We start from the raw sequence: 17,700 nt of genomic DNA, 5'->3' as shown, positions 1-17,700 counted from the left end.
GTTTTCAAAGCAATAATTACAGCCAACCTGCACCATACCCCTGAGAAGTGGATTTTTAAGGCTGCTCCACTCAGACTCATTTGTACATGGTCCTACCCCAACCAGTGCACATTCTTAGTCTGGGATTGGGCTGTGGAGGGCCTTGGAGCTAAAGTATGGAGAGAGTTCTGCTAACTTGACCAACCAACCCCAAAGTCTGTGGTTAATGGATTACAAATTTGGGTAATGCTGGACAATAAATTACAACTATAATAATAAAGCTGAAAGTACACACAATTTAAGCAGAAACACCAGTGTTTTTTATCGGAAATGAAAGAAACCATTGATCATAGCAACTGTCTGAGATTAGCAGGGAGCCACATTTTCAAACATCCTGCAGTAAATCCAGAGCAGATCCAGCTGGAAAGCAAGAGTGGAAATAAAACTTGAAAATTCATACCATGCTTTGAAGTTTGCTTCTTTCACAACCATAAGTCCCTGATTCGCCCCAACCATTCTGAGCTGCTCTTGCTTGTTGAATTTATTTTAAAAGAGACACAAGCCATGCACTTGCATATAATCTTTCAAAGGGACTCCAGCTTTTTGCAGGGATGGTTGCTTGAGGAGTATGAATCCCAAAATACTTTCTCTTGCACATGAAATCAGCCATCAATTCAACTGGAATAGAAAGGCTTCCAATACTAAAACTAGAAACCACTCTTGGTTCTAGTAAGTACCACTTTTTCTCTTAAGTTCTTTCCTTTACCCATCCATGCACTTTTAATTTTTAGTTTTCGAGTGCTATTATCTGTCAAAAACTATTAATGCAGATAAGAGGATACTAACATGCCAGACGCTAGAAATGCCAGGATGGCAGCCTAATCATGTCTTCCTTTCCATGAAGCTGTCTGGGACTCCTGAAATGGGCTGTGTCACCACACTGAAGTTACTGCTATCCCATTAAGTCCTCAGAGGAGAGAAAGCCAATGGTGCAGGTTGAGCAGAGCTTCAATCTTGCACAGGAGCCACTGTCACCATACGTCAACCTCACCTACCAACTGTGCTTGTGTGGACAGGAGCCCAGTCCTTCTGCCCAAATCCCAGATGACTTTAGAATAGCGCATGGAGTCTTGGGCCAGCTGGACGGTTAGATCCTTTCTCTGCTGATCAGTATGGGGAAAAGGGATATTCCCTATGACTGAGATCCAGTCACTCTTAGTATTTTCGATGACCACCAGGAAGAATTGGCAAGGGCATCTAAGAAACATGTCCTTGGCCACAGAACAGTCACAATAACCTAGTCAATAACCAGTCACTCGACTTCGTAATAATCTAGTTGCCTGAGTTTCTGTCAACAAAACAAAAAACTAAAACGGAAAATACTTTGATTCACAGAGCCTGGTTGAGAACAATGTAGATTATAAAACCAGAAATCTGGATTTCCACCCTTAGGTTCATAGGGCGGTGATTTTTGGTCAATTTGCATAAGTCTTGAAGGTTCCATTCTCCCCACAGAATGAAATAATGCTTGTGAAAGGCAGGCTGAAAATTGACAAGCACACTGTACCTATGAGAAGTTATTCTAAAAAAATAGGGAAAATTCAATTTGTCCTCTCTTTCCTTCTCCAGGCACAATGCTATGGGGCAGGAGCAATGCAGAGAAAGTCCTTGACCTCTGGGGTCCGCTTCTCTCTTCTTGGGCTCTCCCACCTGGGAACTGGATAATTCAAGAGTGGAAGAAACCCCAATGAAGGGAATCATACCATGGACCCAAGCAGTGAACATGGTTCCATCAACATGATCCAAGCAACAAGCCAGCCACAAACTTAGTAAGGGGGAGGAAAAAACTAGCAACACAAAAACAAAGAACTCTCAACGTTACAAACACTGGGAGGGCAACAGCTGGTCAGCTGAGATTAAAGGAGCGTGAGAGAGCACCTCCCCATCTCCTGACTTCTCCTCCCCCATAGAGGTCCTTGCAGCCAGTCAGGGCTTGCTTTTACAGCTCTGTGAAGATGACCTTGTTCCAGCTAAGATAGGGGCTCTTTTGATCTCAGCAGGGGGATGCTCTGGGCCTGCAGCTGGCAGATATTAATAGTACAGGATCCGCTGGGGTGGAAGAGATCTCTCAGTTGGGCCAGGTCACTTATATTCATTCCCTGCTCTGCATCAGAGCAGAAGGGACTTCATTTCCCTGAATTGGCCCCTGCTGGGTATTTCCCTTAGGTCAACTCAGATCATTTTATCGCTGGCTGCTCTTGGCCGCTTGTTCTCACCCTACAACCGTTTTCAAGGGAGCACTGTTTAAGCCGTGCCCTCTGCTCTGCAGCTGAAATCTATTACAGGGCAGGGTGGACCCTGAGCTCACCCCATCGGTGTGTTTCTCGCTCTCACAAGTTTGCACACACATCTTCTTGTGTATAGGTCTGTGTGGGGGAGAGGCAGAGAGGGCAAGAGACAGACAAGACAGGAATTGTTTAGAGTCAGGAGAGAGCAATGTGGGGAGAGGAGGCTCTTACAAGTATGCCAAAGTATCAATGCTAAGATTCCTGAAGATCCTATTATGCTTAATCTAGGAAAATACAAGGCCATTCTTCCCACACCATAAATCAGAATTTTAAAACCCCATCAACAAGTGAATACTCCTGATCTTCAGACCCACATCATGATCTCACAATGGTAGAGCTAGAAAAGACTTCAGCAATGTTGTATTTATCCAGCCTGTCCTTTAATAGAAAAAAACCCAAGTTATCAAAAGACCTGCCCAAGATCACAGAGCTAATAACACAATGTCAAAGCTGATACACAGGATGCTGGAGACAACAAAATAATTTATACCTATTAATCATAGTGGCATTAACAACCATTGCAATGTATTTGAATAGGTAGGTATAAATGTTCTAGGAAAATGTTCTAGGAAAATTGTCCATTTTAGTTTACTGGTAAGGAACTTCATTATAGACTTCAGGAAAAAATATTTCCATAGCCTCTTTACCTGCTCAGCTATACAAAGGAAAGCTCTAGAAAAATCAATTATTTCCATTGCCCCTAGGATTTCATAATTTTAAAAAGTTGTCAAAGGATGAGCGGGTAAGTCTCCCCTTGCCCTGAACACACCTTTACCATTTTCTGGAAGCAGTTACACCAGAGCCCCAAAACAATTTCCTTTGTATCTGTTTTGTTCCTCTTCTTTGCTTAAGATAAGAAAGCCAAGACAAAGCCAAGTACTATTACTTATTGTTTTTTTTAAGTTTATTTCTTTTGAGAGAGAGAAAGAGAGAGAGAGAGAATCCCAAGCCTATTCTGCACCATCAGTATGGAGCCTGAAATGGGGCTCAAACTCATGAACTGTGAGATCACAACCTGAGCCAAAATCAAGAGTCCAACACTTAACTGACAGCCACCTACACCCGCCACACCCCCACTGCTGGTTTTTAAATAAGGAAACAAAAATTTTTTTTCTCCTCAAGGCTGACTAAATGAGTGTGTGTGTGTGTGTGTGTGTGTGTGTGTGTGTGTGTGTGAAATAAATCACAATTTTTAATCAGGTGCTTTGTGTGAGTCTCATGGTTACTGTTTACAAAGTATTTACTTTGGTAGCCATTCAGCATTTATTTACTGCCTACTATAAGCCTAGAACTTTTCTAGTCACTTAGGCACAACCATAGATGCAAAAAGAATACAAGACAGCCGGTGCCCTTAAAAAAATCTTCCAATCTAGGGGCACCTGGGTGGTTCAATCAGTTGAGCATCAGACTTCAGCTCAGGTCATGAGATCACAGTTAGTGGGTTTGAGCCCCGTGTCGGGCTCTGTGCTGACTGCTCGGAGCCTGGAACCTGCTTCGGATTCTCTATCTCCTTCTCTCTCTGCCCCTCCCCTGCTCTGTGCTGGGTGTCTCTCTCTCTCTCTCTCTCTCTCTCTCTCTCTCAAAACTAAACATTAAAAAAAAGTATTTTTTTTTAATCTTCCAATCTAGTCAGGAAAACATGAGAAGTTATATTAGTTTTCCTAGACCTTTTCTTTAGAAAGCAGAACAGGTAGAAGGGTCACAGAGGAGGAAGAAGGAGTGAGACCAGTGCAGACTGGAACAAACAAGGGGATTTTGTGAAAGTGGTGGCCTTTAAATAAATCTTGAAGGGGTCAGGGAATTTGGGAAGAAAGGAAGCAGTAGAAGTGAAAAAGGGAAATGCTATTCTAGATGGAACATGCTGTCTCTGCAGTGGCATGGAGACAGGAGTGGGGAGTGGTGGGCAGAAAGTCAACATGGTTGGCATAGGAGTTCACCCAGGACACTGGCAAGAACCAAGGGGAACAGGAAGAAAAGGGCAGACTGTGAGGGGTAAGGAAGCATTAACTGTCTCTAGTGGTATTTTGGAAACTGATCCACACAAAAGAGAAGAAAAGCAAAAAAAATCCTGATTTTTAGCATGTGCTGATTCCCATGGTGTAAATCCTTCCACCCTGGCTGATTTCAAGCTAACAAACCACAAATTCCTGAATATTTTAAAAGTGACTTCTTGATTTAAGCCCATTCTCAGGAAATGAGCTAAAACAACTCCAAGATTTCTGAGTAGGAAAGTGACACAGTAAAAGGAAGCCAGATTCGGAGAGTTTAATTTGGTGGTGGCAGAATGGAAATGGCAGCGAGGCTAGAGTTGGGAGGCCGTTTTGGGATCTATAAAAATAATCCAACTGTGAGTTTAATAAGTCAGCTGATCACAATACAAATTACAAAGAAGAGGTGCCTGGCTGGCTCAGTCAGTAGAGCATGCAACTCTTGATCTCAGGGTCATGAGTTCAAGCCCCACACTGGGCATGGAGCCTACTTAAAAAAAATGTATACTATCCATAAACATTTTTTTAAAAATTTACAAAGAACAGGGGACAGAGGAAAAAATATTATCTGGAAAGAAGAGCCAAGAAGACTGGATGACAGGAATGCAGGGAGGGAAGAAGAGTAAACGATTCGGGTTTTCGGTCCAGGTGACGGGGGAGAGATGAAACATCACTGAATGTGGAAATAGGGGATGCAGGGCATTTTACAACTTTAAAAAATAGGTAATCAGGGTTTTTTTTTAAATGTTTATTTATTTATTTTGAGAGAGAGAGAGAGAGTGTGTGTGAGTGGAGGGAGGGAGAGAGAGAGAGTAAGACAGAGAATCCCAAGCAGGCTCCTCACAGACGAGCCCCACTCGGAGCTTGATCTCATGAACCATGATATCATGACCTGAGCCGAGATCAAGAGTCAGACGCTTAACTGACTGAGCCACCCAGCTGCCCCCAAGTAATTAGTTTTCACTCTGAAAAACACCGAGAAGCAAGGGCTGTGGTCCTTCCAATTCTCGAGATGGCAAACTGCGGCCAATCCATGCAAGACCACCTGGCAGTCAGGAGCCTCACCAGGCCTGCAAGTCCCATCTGCTCCCTCATGAAGACTTCGCAGAAAATGGAAGCACAGAGGGATCTGTCACAGCTAATGCACATTTATCCAGCCCACAACCAGCAGAGCTCCGAAATGTCACATAAGAACTTTCAATAAAACTAGAAACCACCCACTGGCTCAGTGGTGTAATTCCCCTTGCTACGTAAACCATAGCCAGCCTGACCTTTGCTAGCATGGGAGGGTGGAGAAAAGTTTGCAGATTTACCGACGTGGAGAGTTTTTCTTAATCTTTCTGTAAAGCTGGTTGGGAATGCCCCATCTCCAGCACATGATGCCGGTATACACTTTCAGCCAGTCCCAAAGCACCCAGCACCAGCAAAAGGCTACATTGCCATGGGACCACCAGGAAAGCCAACCTGTGAGCATCAATCTCAAGAACCAAGCCACTCAGCAGTTTGCCAGCCCTCGTACTAAGGACCCAAAGCAACCTACGGAGCTGTGACAAGGGTCAAGGTAGAGGTGATGGATGTCTATGAGGGTGCTTCACTCAGATGAAAAGGGGAGCTCGCCTCTGGAGACAGGGCAAGAGACTCTCCAAATAGAAGGGACTGGATGCCAGGAAAGTTGGCTAAGCTAAACCTCCAGGCTCTGGCTGGGTTCACTGGTCAGGGCCTGTTAGCCCAATCTCCCCGCGCAACATGGGGCAGAGAGGAGAGGCCGTGGGACTGTACGTCAGTGTCAGATTTCAGCCCCTCTAGGACAGATCCCTTACCTTCAGACAGGGACAAATCATCAGCTGGAGACACCAGGTCTGCCTGGGAAGCTAGGGCTCCACTTAGATGCGTTGTAATTTGATTCGTCAAGATAACCTGTGAACAGACAGGGAGAAGGTGGGGGAAGAGAGAAGAAAGAGAGCAAATTAATTATTAGAGCTCTCAAAAGACAGACTGTGGTTCAGGGGAGGACTGATAAGCACACAGGTAGGAAAACCCCAGCTCCGACTTTCATCAGTTTTATCTTTAGGCCAGAATATCTAGCAAAACCTATAGGTCACTGAAAACACAGAAAACGGGAAACACGCTTCTTTTAGAGCTTAAACCACCAATCAATTCTTTCTCAATGCTGAGTAAATTGGGACTGAGAGGTGCTGTCATATTAGCTAAGTAACAGAAGTCTACCCAGAGAGAATTAAGATGCATAGGAACACATTTTGTCAAACTTCAATTTTTAGGATTATATCCACAACCCAAGACATTGCTAGTGCTAAATAAAAGCGGTAATTTAAAATTTGAATGCCTACAGCGTCTTCCTTATTAACTCAAGGTCAGAGTTTTAGTTCCATATTTGTGAAACTGTAATAAGATTCATCTGTAAAGGAACAACACTGTTCTTTTAAATTCGTTGAACGCCAACAAAAAACTTCCAATCTCGCTATGTATTTAAAACACAAATTAATATAATCCTACCTATGCAAAATAAAGCTCATGACATTTCAAATCCATATGATCCACTGCCACACAGTGGCACTTGATTCAGCCAAGAAACCATTCTTTTCCTGAAAAATCTTCACTCATAAAGTTTACTATATTGTTTAGAACCCTGAAGGAAGAATACACTACAGATTCTCTCCTGGAACATTACAACATGACTCACGCCACAATCATTTCTCAAGGTTTTGTTCCCATGATGCGTAAACACTGTGAGCATCTTGGTCACTCAGAGGAAACCTCCCTTCTGAAAAGGGTACTAGGCATTTAGTATCTGGAATAAGCATCTCGTTGGACTGTCTTGGTCTGTCCCGAGGGTCAGCTATGATTTTGCTGCCATCCTAATTTGAACAGAAATGGAAACTGTCTCTATTCTTTATTGTCCAGCTTCTCAGCCACACCTCTGTCACTGTCTCTTGGACGAACCAGGGCCACATTATAAATCCTATACCAATGGCAGTTTAATTGAGGGCTGAGAGGTGGAGCATGATGGCAAGGTCAGGCAAAGAAACGAAGTACTCTATTAGCAAAGACGACATTTCCAAGGTCTTTGTTGTGTCAGCTAGGCTTGTGGGTCTCTAGCTGTGCTGTAGCGATGATCAGACAGTGCAGCCTTCTGCTGAGTATTTGCTAACCTTGCCTTCATATTCTTCTGTATTGCCTCTTTTCATCTGGACTGGTGAGAATCACATACTATATGCCTTCAATTACAATGGCTTTATACAGTCAAATCACAGCCTGCTCTTTCAAGAACAAATGTTCATTTTTAGGAGTATGAATAAAAATGAAGTCCATTTCTCTCTTTATAATATAAGGCATATGCTCTGGAGTTTAATAAAACTGGGTTCAAATTCTGACTCTGACACTGTGCACCTTGGGAAAGTTACTTAAACTTTTGAGCTTCATTTATTCATAGGTAAAAACCACACCTATCTTATAGAATTTTTACCAGAATTAAGTGAGATAATCAATGTGAGGTACCTAACATAATGTCCGGCACATAGTAAATATTCAATAAATGGAAGCCATATATTGTTACCATATATAGGTTAATAAGTTAGTAAATGCCACGTGCTTCAGACGACTGGATCTAATGTGAGAACACTGAATTACAATTTTTCTACATTAGGATATACTTCAGTACTTGATCATTTCTACCAATCCTTAGTCCTTCTTAAGTTTTATTCAACTGCTAAGAATTTATGTTAAAATACCAGTAAGAAAAATAACAGTTATTTAAAGGCAGGTCAATAAGATACTGAAAATACCATGTGTTTTATTTACCAATAAGCAAAACACTGTTATCTGTCTGCCCTAGTTTTTTAAAATGTGAAGCTTCTGAGAGATCAAAATAGGTAAGCTCTACTTTTTTAGAGGATTCTTCTATAAGATGGCTTGGTGAAAATGAAATAACTCTAATGATATGGCAATAGTAATATGAAAAAATATATATATTGAATACTTACCTTCCAAGGCAGGTTACCATATACACAGGAGAAAATAAAGAGGTAAAGGCACCATATGTCTTCTCTAGAAACTTGTAAGTTAAAAGACAAGCCATTTACCAAAATATTCAGTTCATTTTTCCCCTCAATTTCATTACCATTCCACTATAATGGAAACTTGTCCTGAGATGATGGTTTTGTTATACCCAACTATTAAGTTCTATTCTGCGGAACCAACAACCAAACTGCAGACGTCCCTCAGAAGGCACTCACTCCAATTTACACTCCCAATGGAAGACTAGATGGAAGAGAAAACATTTCACTCTCCAATGGCAAGAGAATCAGCTCCTAGGGGATTTTGCTAATAATCCTCTTTTTTTTTTTTTTTTTTTTTTTTTTTTTTAAATTGTGCATCAGAAAGCGAAATCACTGAAAGGATACATAGCAACCAAACTCAGGGGTTTGCTAATCACACCATCTTACTAAATTGTTGTGGTTTTCTAAACCCGTGTTCAGTAAAATGATAGAATGGAAACATTTTCAAATAGCATCAATTACAAGTAATCACGACTTGGGCAGAAGCCTATAGACATGTTGTCCTCTGAGGCAATCTGGAGACTTGAAAACTACACTCTTAAAATAACTTATAAAATACTACTACAGTTTATAAACAGAGTCTTAACACTATCTGGTTTCTGAAAATTTGTTCTGACACTTCAGAAGGGCTTTCCTGCTGCTTTGCTCCATTGGAAAGCTTGGGGCTTCTGATGCTTGGTACTATATTTGTGTGGCTGCAGTTTGCACAGTAGTAGGGTTAGCACTTGAGAGTCAGACCGGAGTTCAGACCCTGGGTTCTACCACTTACTAGCCGTATGACATTGGACAAGTCTCATAACCTCTCTGGTATGATAATTCTGAACTCACAGGGTTTCATTACACTGGATAATGCATATAAGGTCCCCAGCATTAGTGCCTGACCAAAGGTAAATGGTTAAACGTTAGTCCTCATGATTGTCTTTAGTTATCTTTTAATAACTGGTACCTTCCTTTTTATTTATATTTTTAATGTTTTATTTCATCCTTACACCCTCCTCACACCCCCTGCTCCTGGTCCAGAATACATTCTACCTTAGGGGCCACTGTGTGTCTAGTCTGATCCACCTGACAGTGAACTATTAGAAGTATTTCTGCTGGGGACTCCAGGAGTAGCCATTTAGTATATTCTAGCCCATGGTGAGTACTGGAAAATGGGGGACAGAAGAGAAAATAAGACAGCCCTGGAAAAATCAGGGTGAAGAACTGTCAGATCCAAAGGCCAAAAGAAGCTCCTTTTATTTGACTCTTGGAAGGTGACGAAAAATGGATTTATGGTCAGTTGGGGATAGAATAGCAGAAGAAAGGCTCATTTTCAACAAAACAATAACTCAGTATTTACAAGTCAGATTTTTTTAAAGAGCTAAGTATATGGCACATGCCCTCATTCAACTTTCTGTGGGGGCAGGTGAGAGGCAAAATTTGTAATCCCTACTTTCTACAAGGTGAACTAGAGTCACCTGCCTGAGATCAATAGCATAGATAAGAGGGGTGTGCAGGCCTCCTGCCACTCTCCCTCCTAAGGCAGCAGCATGCAGAGGAGAGGAGAGAGAACTCTCAGCTCAGACCCGAGGACAGGTGACTTCTCCAGACCTTAGGTTCCTTTGTTCATTATTTTTAGTGTCCAGAAATTACAAGATTATCAGTCCTACACTGTAACAAGCCCAATCTTGTGACAAGAGTCCTTCTGGATTCGAATGCTATGAAATAACCCTAAGTGAAGTAGGTAAATAACTTCAGCTTCTACCAAAGTGTCAAGCATTTGAGGTGATCTGAGCGGAATTCTGCCTCTCTTCTTCATGATTTTCAGTGGCCCCAGATGCATGTGGCTGTCATTTCCGAGGCCCACAGAAGGCCTGGAATCTAAAGCTCTTCATGAAACCCAGGTCTGTGTGCAGGAGTTTAAGGGGGAGGCTGGTCTGGAGGAATCATGAGGCACCTCTGGGGCATTTCTATGCCCATAAAAACACCCACTTCTTCCTCCCACCCACTCTCTGGCAGAAACCTGCTACAATCTAACACAGAGATTCAGACAAGTTTCAAAATCACTTTAATTGGGCCTGTGGGGCTAGGTGCAGTGATTGTCCTGTTATTCCTGTTTGTCTAGGCAAATAGGCAGTGCACCAGATACCCTGGCCAGCCAGAGAAAGGGCATCATCCAAGCAACAGAGACAGAGGCCGTGGGCTGGCTGTGCTCACAAACTGCCTACCTGTCGCCAAACCTAGCACTCTCAAAATGACAGAGCTCTGCTTTTCAGAGGTTCTGAAGGCATGGTTTAAGTTTTTCTTCTGTTTGCATTGAAAATGGTCTATCTGCCCAAGGTACACTTTCTTAAACTGTTATTTTTGGTATCTAAAATGATCCTAATTGCCAGATAGGACAGTGCTTGAGCCTTTCTACCTAAACTATAGGTCTTGGATAAGTCAGAAAAATTCTGGGTTTTAATCCTGGCTCTGTTTAAGGGCCGCTGAATGTCCTGCTTTTAAGAAGACAGAGGCCGGAATTTTCCTGTGAGAAATTGTTAAGGTTCATTGAGTCCTTTCATCACCAAGGCTTGACAGAAAGGCCCTGGAGTGGTTTTCACCAAACTCTCCTCTTGCTTCCCAACCATGACAGTGTCTGCCCCAACCCATCTGCTGCCTAGAAGCAGGGAGTGAGAGGGAAATGGGGTGGGGGTAGGAAAGTGGGGGAGGACAGGAGGGGTGGTGGGGAGCTCTGGGTGCAGTGCAGGGACAGGGTAAGCGCCCACAAGGGCACACCTAGAGGCCCACACTCACAGACTCATGCTTCTTCACTGACAGCTCCCCATCCCAACTCCTTCCTGTCGCTTCCAGCATTGAAAAGAGATACCCCGTATTTGTTGTGAGGAAAAGTCAGACCAAATACCGTTGGAGTTTGAGCATCACAGATCTGGTTTTACTATTCCCTGGCTTAATTTTGCCAAGCTCTGGGAAATTAGCAATCATTCCACTATGAAAAAATAATCATTTTTTTCTTTAGCTTCAGCCCAGAAAATAAATATCAACTGTCAGTTCTAGAATAAAGAACTGATAAGGTTTTAGTATTCCAGCCTGCTTGAAGGTCTGCATGACAACTGTTTTGTGGGAAAATCTGAAAGGCTGTGGGGGATTTTCCTTTCAAAATATTTGTGGCAAAAGGACCAAACTTCAATTTGACTTGAAGATAACACTGTTGTGGGAGTCAGGCAGCCTGCCTTTTATTTCTGGCTGTGTTGCTAGTCTGCTGTGCAATTCTGGAAAATGCTCCTAACCTCTCTATACCTAAAAAGTGTTGGGTCCATAATAGATGTCAAGAAAAAAATGTATAATGAATGGCTTTAAATGTAGCAGGCTGCTATGAAAAATGTCATACATTTCTTAAATTTATTTTTTTAAGTTTCATTTATTTATTTATTTTGGGGGGGGAGAGAGAGAGAGAACATGCATGAGTAGGGGAGGAGCAGAGAGAGAGGGAGAGAAAGAGAATCCCAGGTAGGCTCTGTGCCATCAGCACAGAGACCTACAAGCTCAAATTCATGAACCGCAAGATCGTGACCTGAACCGAAATCCAGAGTCAGACGCTTAACCAACTGAGCCATCCGGTGCCCCCAAAATGTTATACATTTCAATTTGCGTTAGGATGAGTGTTATACTTAAAATTCCACCTAATCATTGTTTCTCATCATCTACCCTTAAGAAATCTGTTTTACACAGAACCAATTGGCAGTGGCTGAGGAAGAGAGGAGGAAAAAAAAATGAGGGACACAACTTCAAATAATTTTGCATTTACGGTGAGAATACTTTCAAATCTCGATAAAAATTCAAACCTCTTACTATGGCCCTGGAGGAAAATCTGTTGTAGGTTTCACTGTGGAATTCACAGGCGATGCTCAAGAAACACTGTTTAGTAGGAGAGTCCCTCAGGTAGGAGAGTCCCTGATGAAGATATTGGCTCAGTATGAGGCCACATAGATGAAGAGAAATGAATCTCCACAGCTTTGCACAAACACACACTCAATCATACAGAGATTGATAATAATACTGTTTCTGTCTCATGTTAGCCATCGTTTAGACCACTGAGTTCAGAGGAAATGCATTGAAGTAAAACTGTGCCTGCCATTTGGTCAAAATAAACATCCAAGAAAACTGTAGCACTGTAGGGTGGCTTTCTCTTTGGCCTACTTCTCCAGGGGTACACATGTGAGGGGATGCAGTGGAAATTGGGCTGGTGGCTACTGTGTAGGCGTGAAAAGCTATGGTTCCACTGTCAACATGCTGTTCCACTGGCTCTGATGGGGCTGAGGTTAACACATGCTGGTTCCGGGTCTCAAATGGGGTGACAGTTGTAATGAGGCCACAAACAGCAGCCTGGTGTACTGTTTCCACCTGCAGCCCAACCTTGGCGACATCCTGTCAGTGACCTCAGGGTTGTTGCAGGAAATAACATGCACCATTGGTGAACTGCAACAGTGTGTGGCAGTTCTAAAGGTGCACTCGCCAACTGTATGCAATTTTGCCATTAGCATGGGACCAAATAGGCCTCTGGCCAGCTGGGGCTTGGAAATGGACAAGGCCAATTGCTGGATGACTCTGAGGTTCATAGATGTGGAAGAAACCTTCCTACCAGCCTTCACTGCACCATGTATTTCTTGTGGCCAAGTCGCTTTTGCGTGGTTTGTTTGGTTGTCCTCACCCACTCCATTACTGCCCACTGAGCACCACAGAAAGGCAGGGGAGGTGAATTTCCAACAGCCCCCTGAGTTTCTGCTGACCTTTTTAGGTGTTTTTGTTACTTGATGGTGCTTTCTATTCACGTGTACGCCTGGGCTCTGGGGATTCCCCTCTTTTTATTTGCAAGGAGGGTTAGAAAGACACAGCTTCATGATCAGTCCATCACAGGCGGCTGCTATCGACTGATTTCCCCTCCTGAGACTCATTTGAGATCAAGAAAATAGTTGTGTTGAGTCACTTGCTCCCAGGGGTCTGAAAATACAGCTCTTGGGGGAGTCCAGTCTGATAAACACCAACTCTGCTATACTCCAGCCCCAGCCATTCTTATAGTGGCTTAAGTAGGGAGGAGCTGAAGCCCAGAGGGGCCACTGACTTCTATCCCACCTCTGAGAAGCCTCCAAAGGAGGATGAGCCAACACTAATCTGACTTCTGTATTTCTAGGCCACTAAGGCAAATGGCATTCCAAGAGCTCTCCAAACTCAGTAACTGGGTGCATTACATTCAGGTATTGGAGATGTATTCTATCTCCAAAGTGAATCTGTAGCATAAAATGAGAGCAAAGGTCATTCACAACCTGTTCAAAAGGAGGTCAAAACATCTGCCTAGGAACAAATATCCAAGATAGCAGCCTCATCAGATACGCCTTTGAACAAAAACTATTTGATATCCTCATAGAAGGGATATTGTGTAAGGCGTGTTTTTTATAAGGGGGGCAGGGAGTTGGGAGCTGAAGCTATCCGTTTGTGTCCATACTTAAATAAATGACATCAACATACACAAACAATAATAACCTACAATTAAACAGAGTCAACATAAGAGAGACAGAAGAAGAATGGCCAGAACAAATACATTAAAATGGCTAAATATTTACATAATGAGTGAGGACGGGCCTCCCTCCATGGCAATGCCCTTGGAGTGGAGATCTTTGATCACAGTCACTAACAAGCCAGCTCCCAATCATGTGCTACAGGCCCATAAAATGATGTCCTGGCCAAGGGCAAATCATACTCAAGGCACAAGCCCCAATGCCAGATGACAAATAGCCTTTTAGAATCTCCAGTGTGTACCCTGGTGGCTTCGGAATGGCCCCCCAGAGTGCTGTCCTAAGAGGAAGTGTGAGGTTTTGTCAGGCCTCTGAGTTGCTAGAGGGGATGGTGAGGGACATGAGCTGCTAAATATAACTGCAGAGAAGTGCTATCCTATAATTTTTTCCTTCCTCATTTTGCATTGCCTATCTTGATGTTCACTTCTCATCTAATGTCATTAACAAGAATAATGACAGCATTTCATGTGTGTGTGATGCTTTATTTCTCTTAGATTTTTAAAAAATTGTTTAGAGAGAGAGAGAGAGAGCAGAGGAGGGGCACAGAGAGAGAGAGAGAGAGAGAGAGAGAGAGAGAATCTCAAGCAGGCTCCACACTGCCAGTGAACAGCCCAATGTGGGGTTTGAACTCAGGAACCGCAAGATCATGACCTGAGCTGAAATCAAGAGTGTGACACTTAACCTACTGAGCCACGCTGGCACCCCTGATGCTTTATATTTTTCAGAGGATGTTCACAGAATGGTCTCAGTTGATCCTCACTACCTCATGAGGGAAGCTGGGCAGTAACTGAAGCTGCTGTTGTATGTTAGGAAGGTGGGCTCTTGAACCAGACCTCCCGGGGCCTCTGTCTCAACTCCACCACCACCCAGCTGTATCATTTCAGGTAGATAACTTAATCTCTCTGTGCCTCACTTTCTTCAACGGTGTAATGAGAGGACAATTGTACCTGTTGTGAGAATAAATGAGTTAGCACAGAAAGCACTTAAGACAGTGCCTAATACCTAGCAGGTGCCTAACAACTATTAGCTTTTTACTTATTATATCTACCCATGCCAGTTTTTCCAGTGGGAACACTGAGGTTTATGACATCCTCACTCTATCTCTCGGTTTCTCGTGGTTCACTCACTCCAGCTCTCATCCCCATGCCAAGTGCCCCAGGCTGAAATGTCCTTCTTCACTCTTCTTCACGCTTCCATCTTTGCAGAGCCAGTTCAAATCCCACCTCTTCCGTGAAGTCTTTCCCAACCATGCTCTCTGCAACTAACTGATCTCTCAGTTCCTAATGCTCCCATTTTAGAATCGGTACCAAGTAATTCGGTACAAGGATTTTTTTCTCTATGTCACATATTATTCTTACCTCTCTACCTACAGTGTAAATGTTCTGAGATTTCACGTGTTTTTGCCTTCCTGTCCCCATTCTAAAAGCGGGAAGGGAGAAGGGAGGAAACTAATGTCTACTTCCTGTGGATACAACCCTGTACCAAGTGCTTTACATACATTAGCTCATTTCATCCTCACACCTCAATGAGGCAAACATTATTATCATAATTTTGAAGACGAGGAAACTGAGGTTCAGAGACATTGAGCAATTTTCTGAGACTACGTAGCTAGCACACAGAAGAGCCAGATTCACACTAGGTCTGTCTGGACCTCTAGTGCATGCTGGTTCTTCCACACAAAATGTTCTTGACAGGAAAATTCCCAGCCTCATGGACATTTGTTGATCCATTTCTTCAGTGCATGGCATTTGCTGGTATCAGACTGACCAAGTGCCATGTTATTTAATGCAAAATCACATTAAAGGAAAACTGTACCAAATGTTTAAGAGTAAGACAAACTTTCAGCAGCCGGCTGTTAGAATGCCGTTTGGTAGAGTTGGAAACACTGAGTCTTCAGTCCAGGGAGGAACCATGCTCCAGCAGGTATGGCAAAAGAAAAGACACAGGCTCCTGGATTCTATTTCTGTCTTGGCCATGAACCTTCTGCTAATATTTTCACTTCTGCTAAAATGTGATGACAAGAGTTTCAGAAGAAAGGTTGCCACATGAGAGCAGAACGAGAACAGGCAGCTAGCTGGTTAAATGAGGTAGAGCCACAAACAACACTGGGATCTGGGCAAGGAGCTCACAGCTGGGACAAATTCCATTCGGGCAGTTATCTTTCCAGCTCCGCTTCAACTCACAGAGAACAGCACTGGGTATGCTGCAATCCTTAAATATTAATGATAATGGTATCTGTGTTTTTAAATACCCTAAAAGGGCTATCTTTAGTTTACTTAGGATCCATGCGACCACTCAAAAAATGTGTTCTTGCTTTCCAACTTGCAGTGTTTGCATTTCTTTGCAGACTGGCTACACCACACGATGGTGAATCAATTGCTTCTTCACATGGTTGGTAATTGATTCACAAAAGGTATTAGTGCTGGTGCACTGTGGTGGAGGCCCTGGTCTTACGGTGAAGACCCAGCAGGGATGGAGGTAGTTGGGGCAGAGGTTTATTCTTGGTTCTTGACATCATCCAGCCAAGAGGCCAGGCCTGGAAGGACTGGTGACCCGGGTAGGTTTGCAGCCATGACTGCAGTCATTTAAGGGGCATCACCATGATCCCCTTTGAAAAAAAGGAACGTGGGACCTGTGGGTGGTGGCTTTCCATTTCTGCATATCTGAAGTCCCACTGAATTCAGAATCCTGGAGCTGTGGACAAGTCTTGTGGAAGACTTCTTGATCCCATCCAGGCCTGGAAAGGGATAGCCACTGCAAAACGAATGCCCAGCTGCTTTGGAACAGGAGAACAAGGAAGCTCTTCTCTGTCTGGTTATTTACAGCACAGCCTTCCTGCTCACGGACTCCTCCTGCCCTCCCCAGGACCACACTGAAATGACTAAATCTGCCTGTTACTCCAGTGAATCCAGTCAAATAAATAAGTCAATTCTCTTTAAGTTTGTGGTCTCAACTCCTTGTTGGTTTATTGCAAAATTAAAGGGCACACAGAGTAGAACCATCAATCAGTAACCAGCAGAGGAATAAGCTCTTTGTGGAATGTACTGAGAAGCAGGAAAGAAGAAGAAAAAAAAAATGAAAGGAAACCTCATGAAATGGTCATTTGTTAGGAGAACAGAGAGGGAAAAAAAAATCCACATTTCACATGCAGCATCATTTAGGAAAAGTCTTATTAAAGGTTTCCTATCTCACCAGGGGACCAAGCATAGGAACGCAAACAAAAATCCCTCAAAATGATCTGCCATTTATTAGTGCTGGTTTCTTGTGGGCTTTGCTGTATTCCATGGCACAGCCAGAGATCATGGGGCTAAGGGGCTGCAACAGTGACTCAGCGGGCTCAGAACCAGGGCAAGGAGGTGAGATACCACTATTGTTAGTTAAGAAACAAACATAACTGTCTCCCTCTGCCCTTCATCCCAACCTGACGGTCCCTTAGCACCCTAAGATTAAAGTACCTATGTAGTACCATGCCTCATTTGGAACTTTTAATAAATGTGATTTGATCAAGTTAAAATCTGTAGAGCCAAATGTAGCCCAAGGGAAGAAAACTAATACTTACTGAGTACCCAGCGGGTGCCAAACAGTATGCCCAATGCCTTATTTACATAGCCTCCTTTCATCCTTGTTGCAACCTTAGGCAGTAGGTGACATTATTCTTCCACTTTCGGGATAAAGTTATTCTGTAACTTGCATAGCTTGCAGCTAGCAGCCACATCTATGTGATTCCAAAATCACTTCTTTCAACCAGACACACCAT

General features: G+C 43.1%; 1 protein-coding gene across 2 annotated transcripts in view; it reads right to left on the bottom strand.

The window, feature by feature from the left end:
* The window catches only part of RAD51B (RAD51 paralog B), a 575,957-nt gene that overhangs the window by 155,761 nt on the left and 402,496 nt on the right, over positions 1-17,700 (bottom strand). For both annotated transcript variants that reach the window (XM_030319379.1, XM_030319378.1), the window contains exon 8: positions 6,136-6,232. In XM_030319379.1, coding sequence (XP_030175239.1) covers positions 6,136-6,232 — 97 coding nt within the window. The remainder of the gene's footprint in view (positions 1-6,135; positions 6,233-17,700) is intronic.

The sequence above is a fragment of the Lynx canadensis genome, chromosome B3, assembly GCF_007474595.2.
Source record: "Lynx canadensis isolate LIC74 chromosome B3, mLynCan4.pri.v2, whole genome shotgun sequence".
NCBI classification, from domain to species: domain Eukaryota; kingdom Metazoa; phylum Chordata; class Mammalia; order Carnivora; family Felidae; genus Lynx; species Lynx canadensis.
The sequence above is the reverse complement of the archived record's forward strand: the minus strand, read 5'-3'. Positions and strand labels throughout refer to the sequence as shown.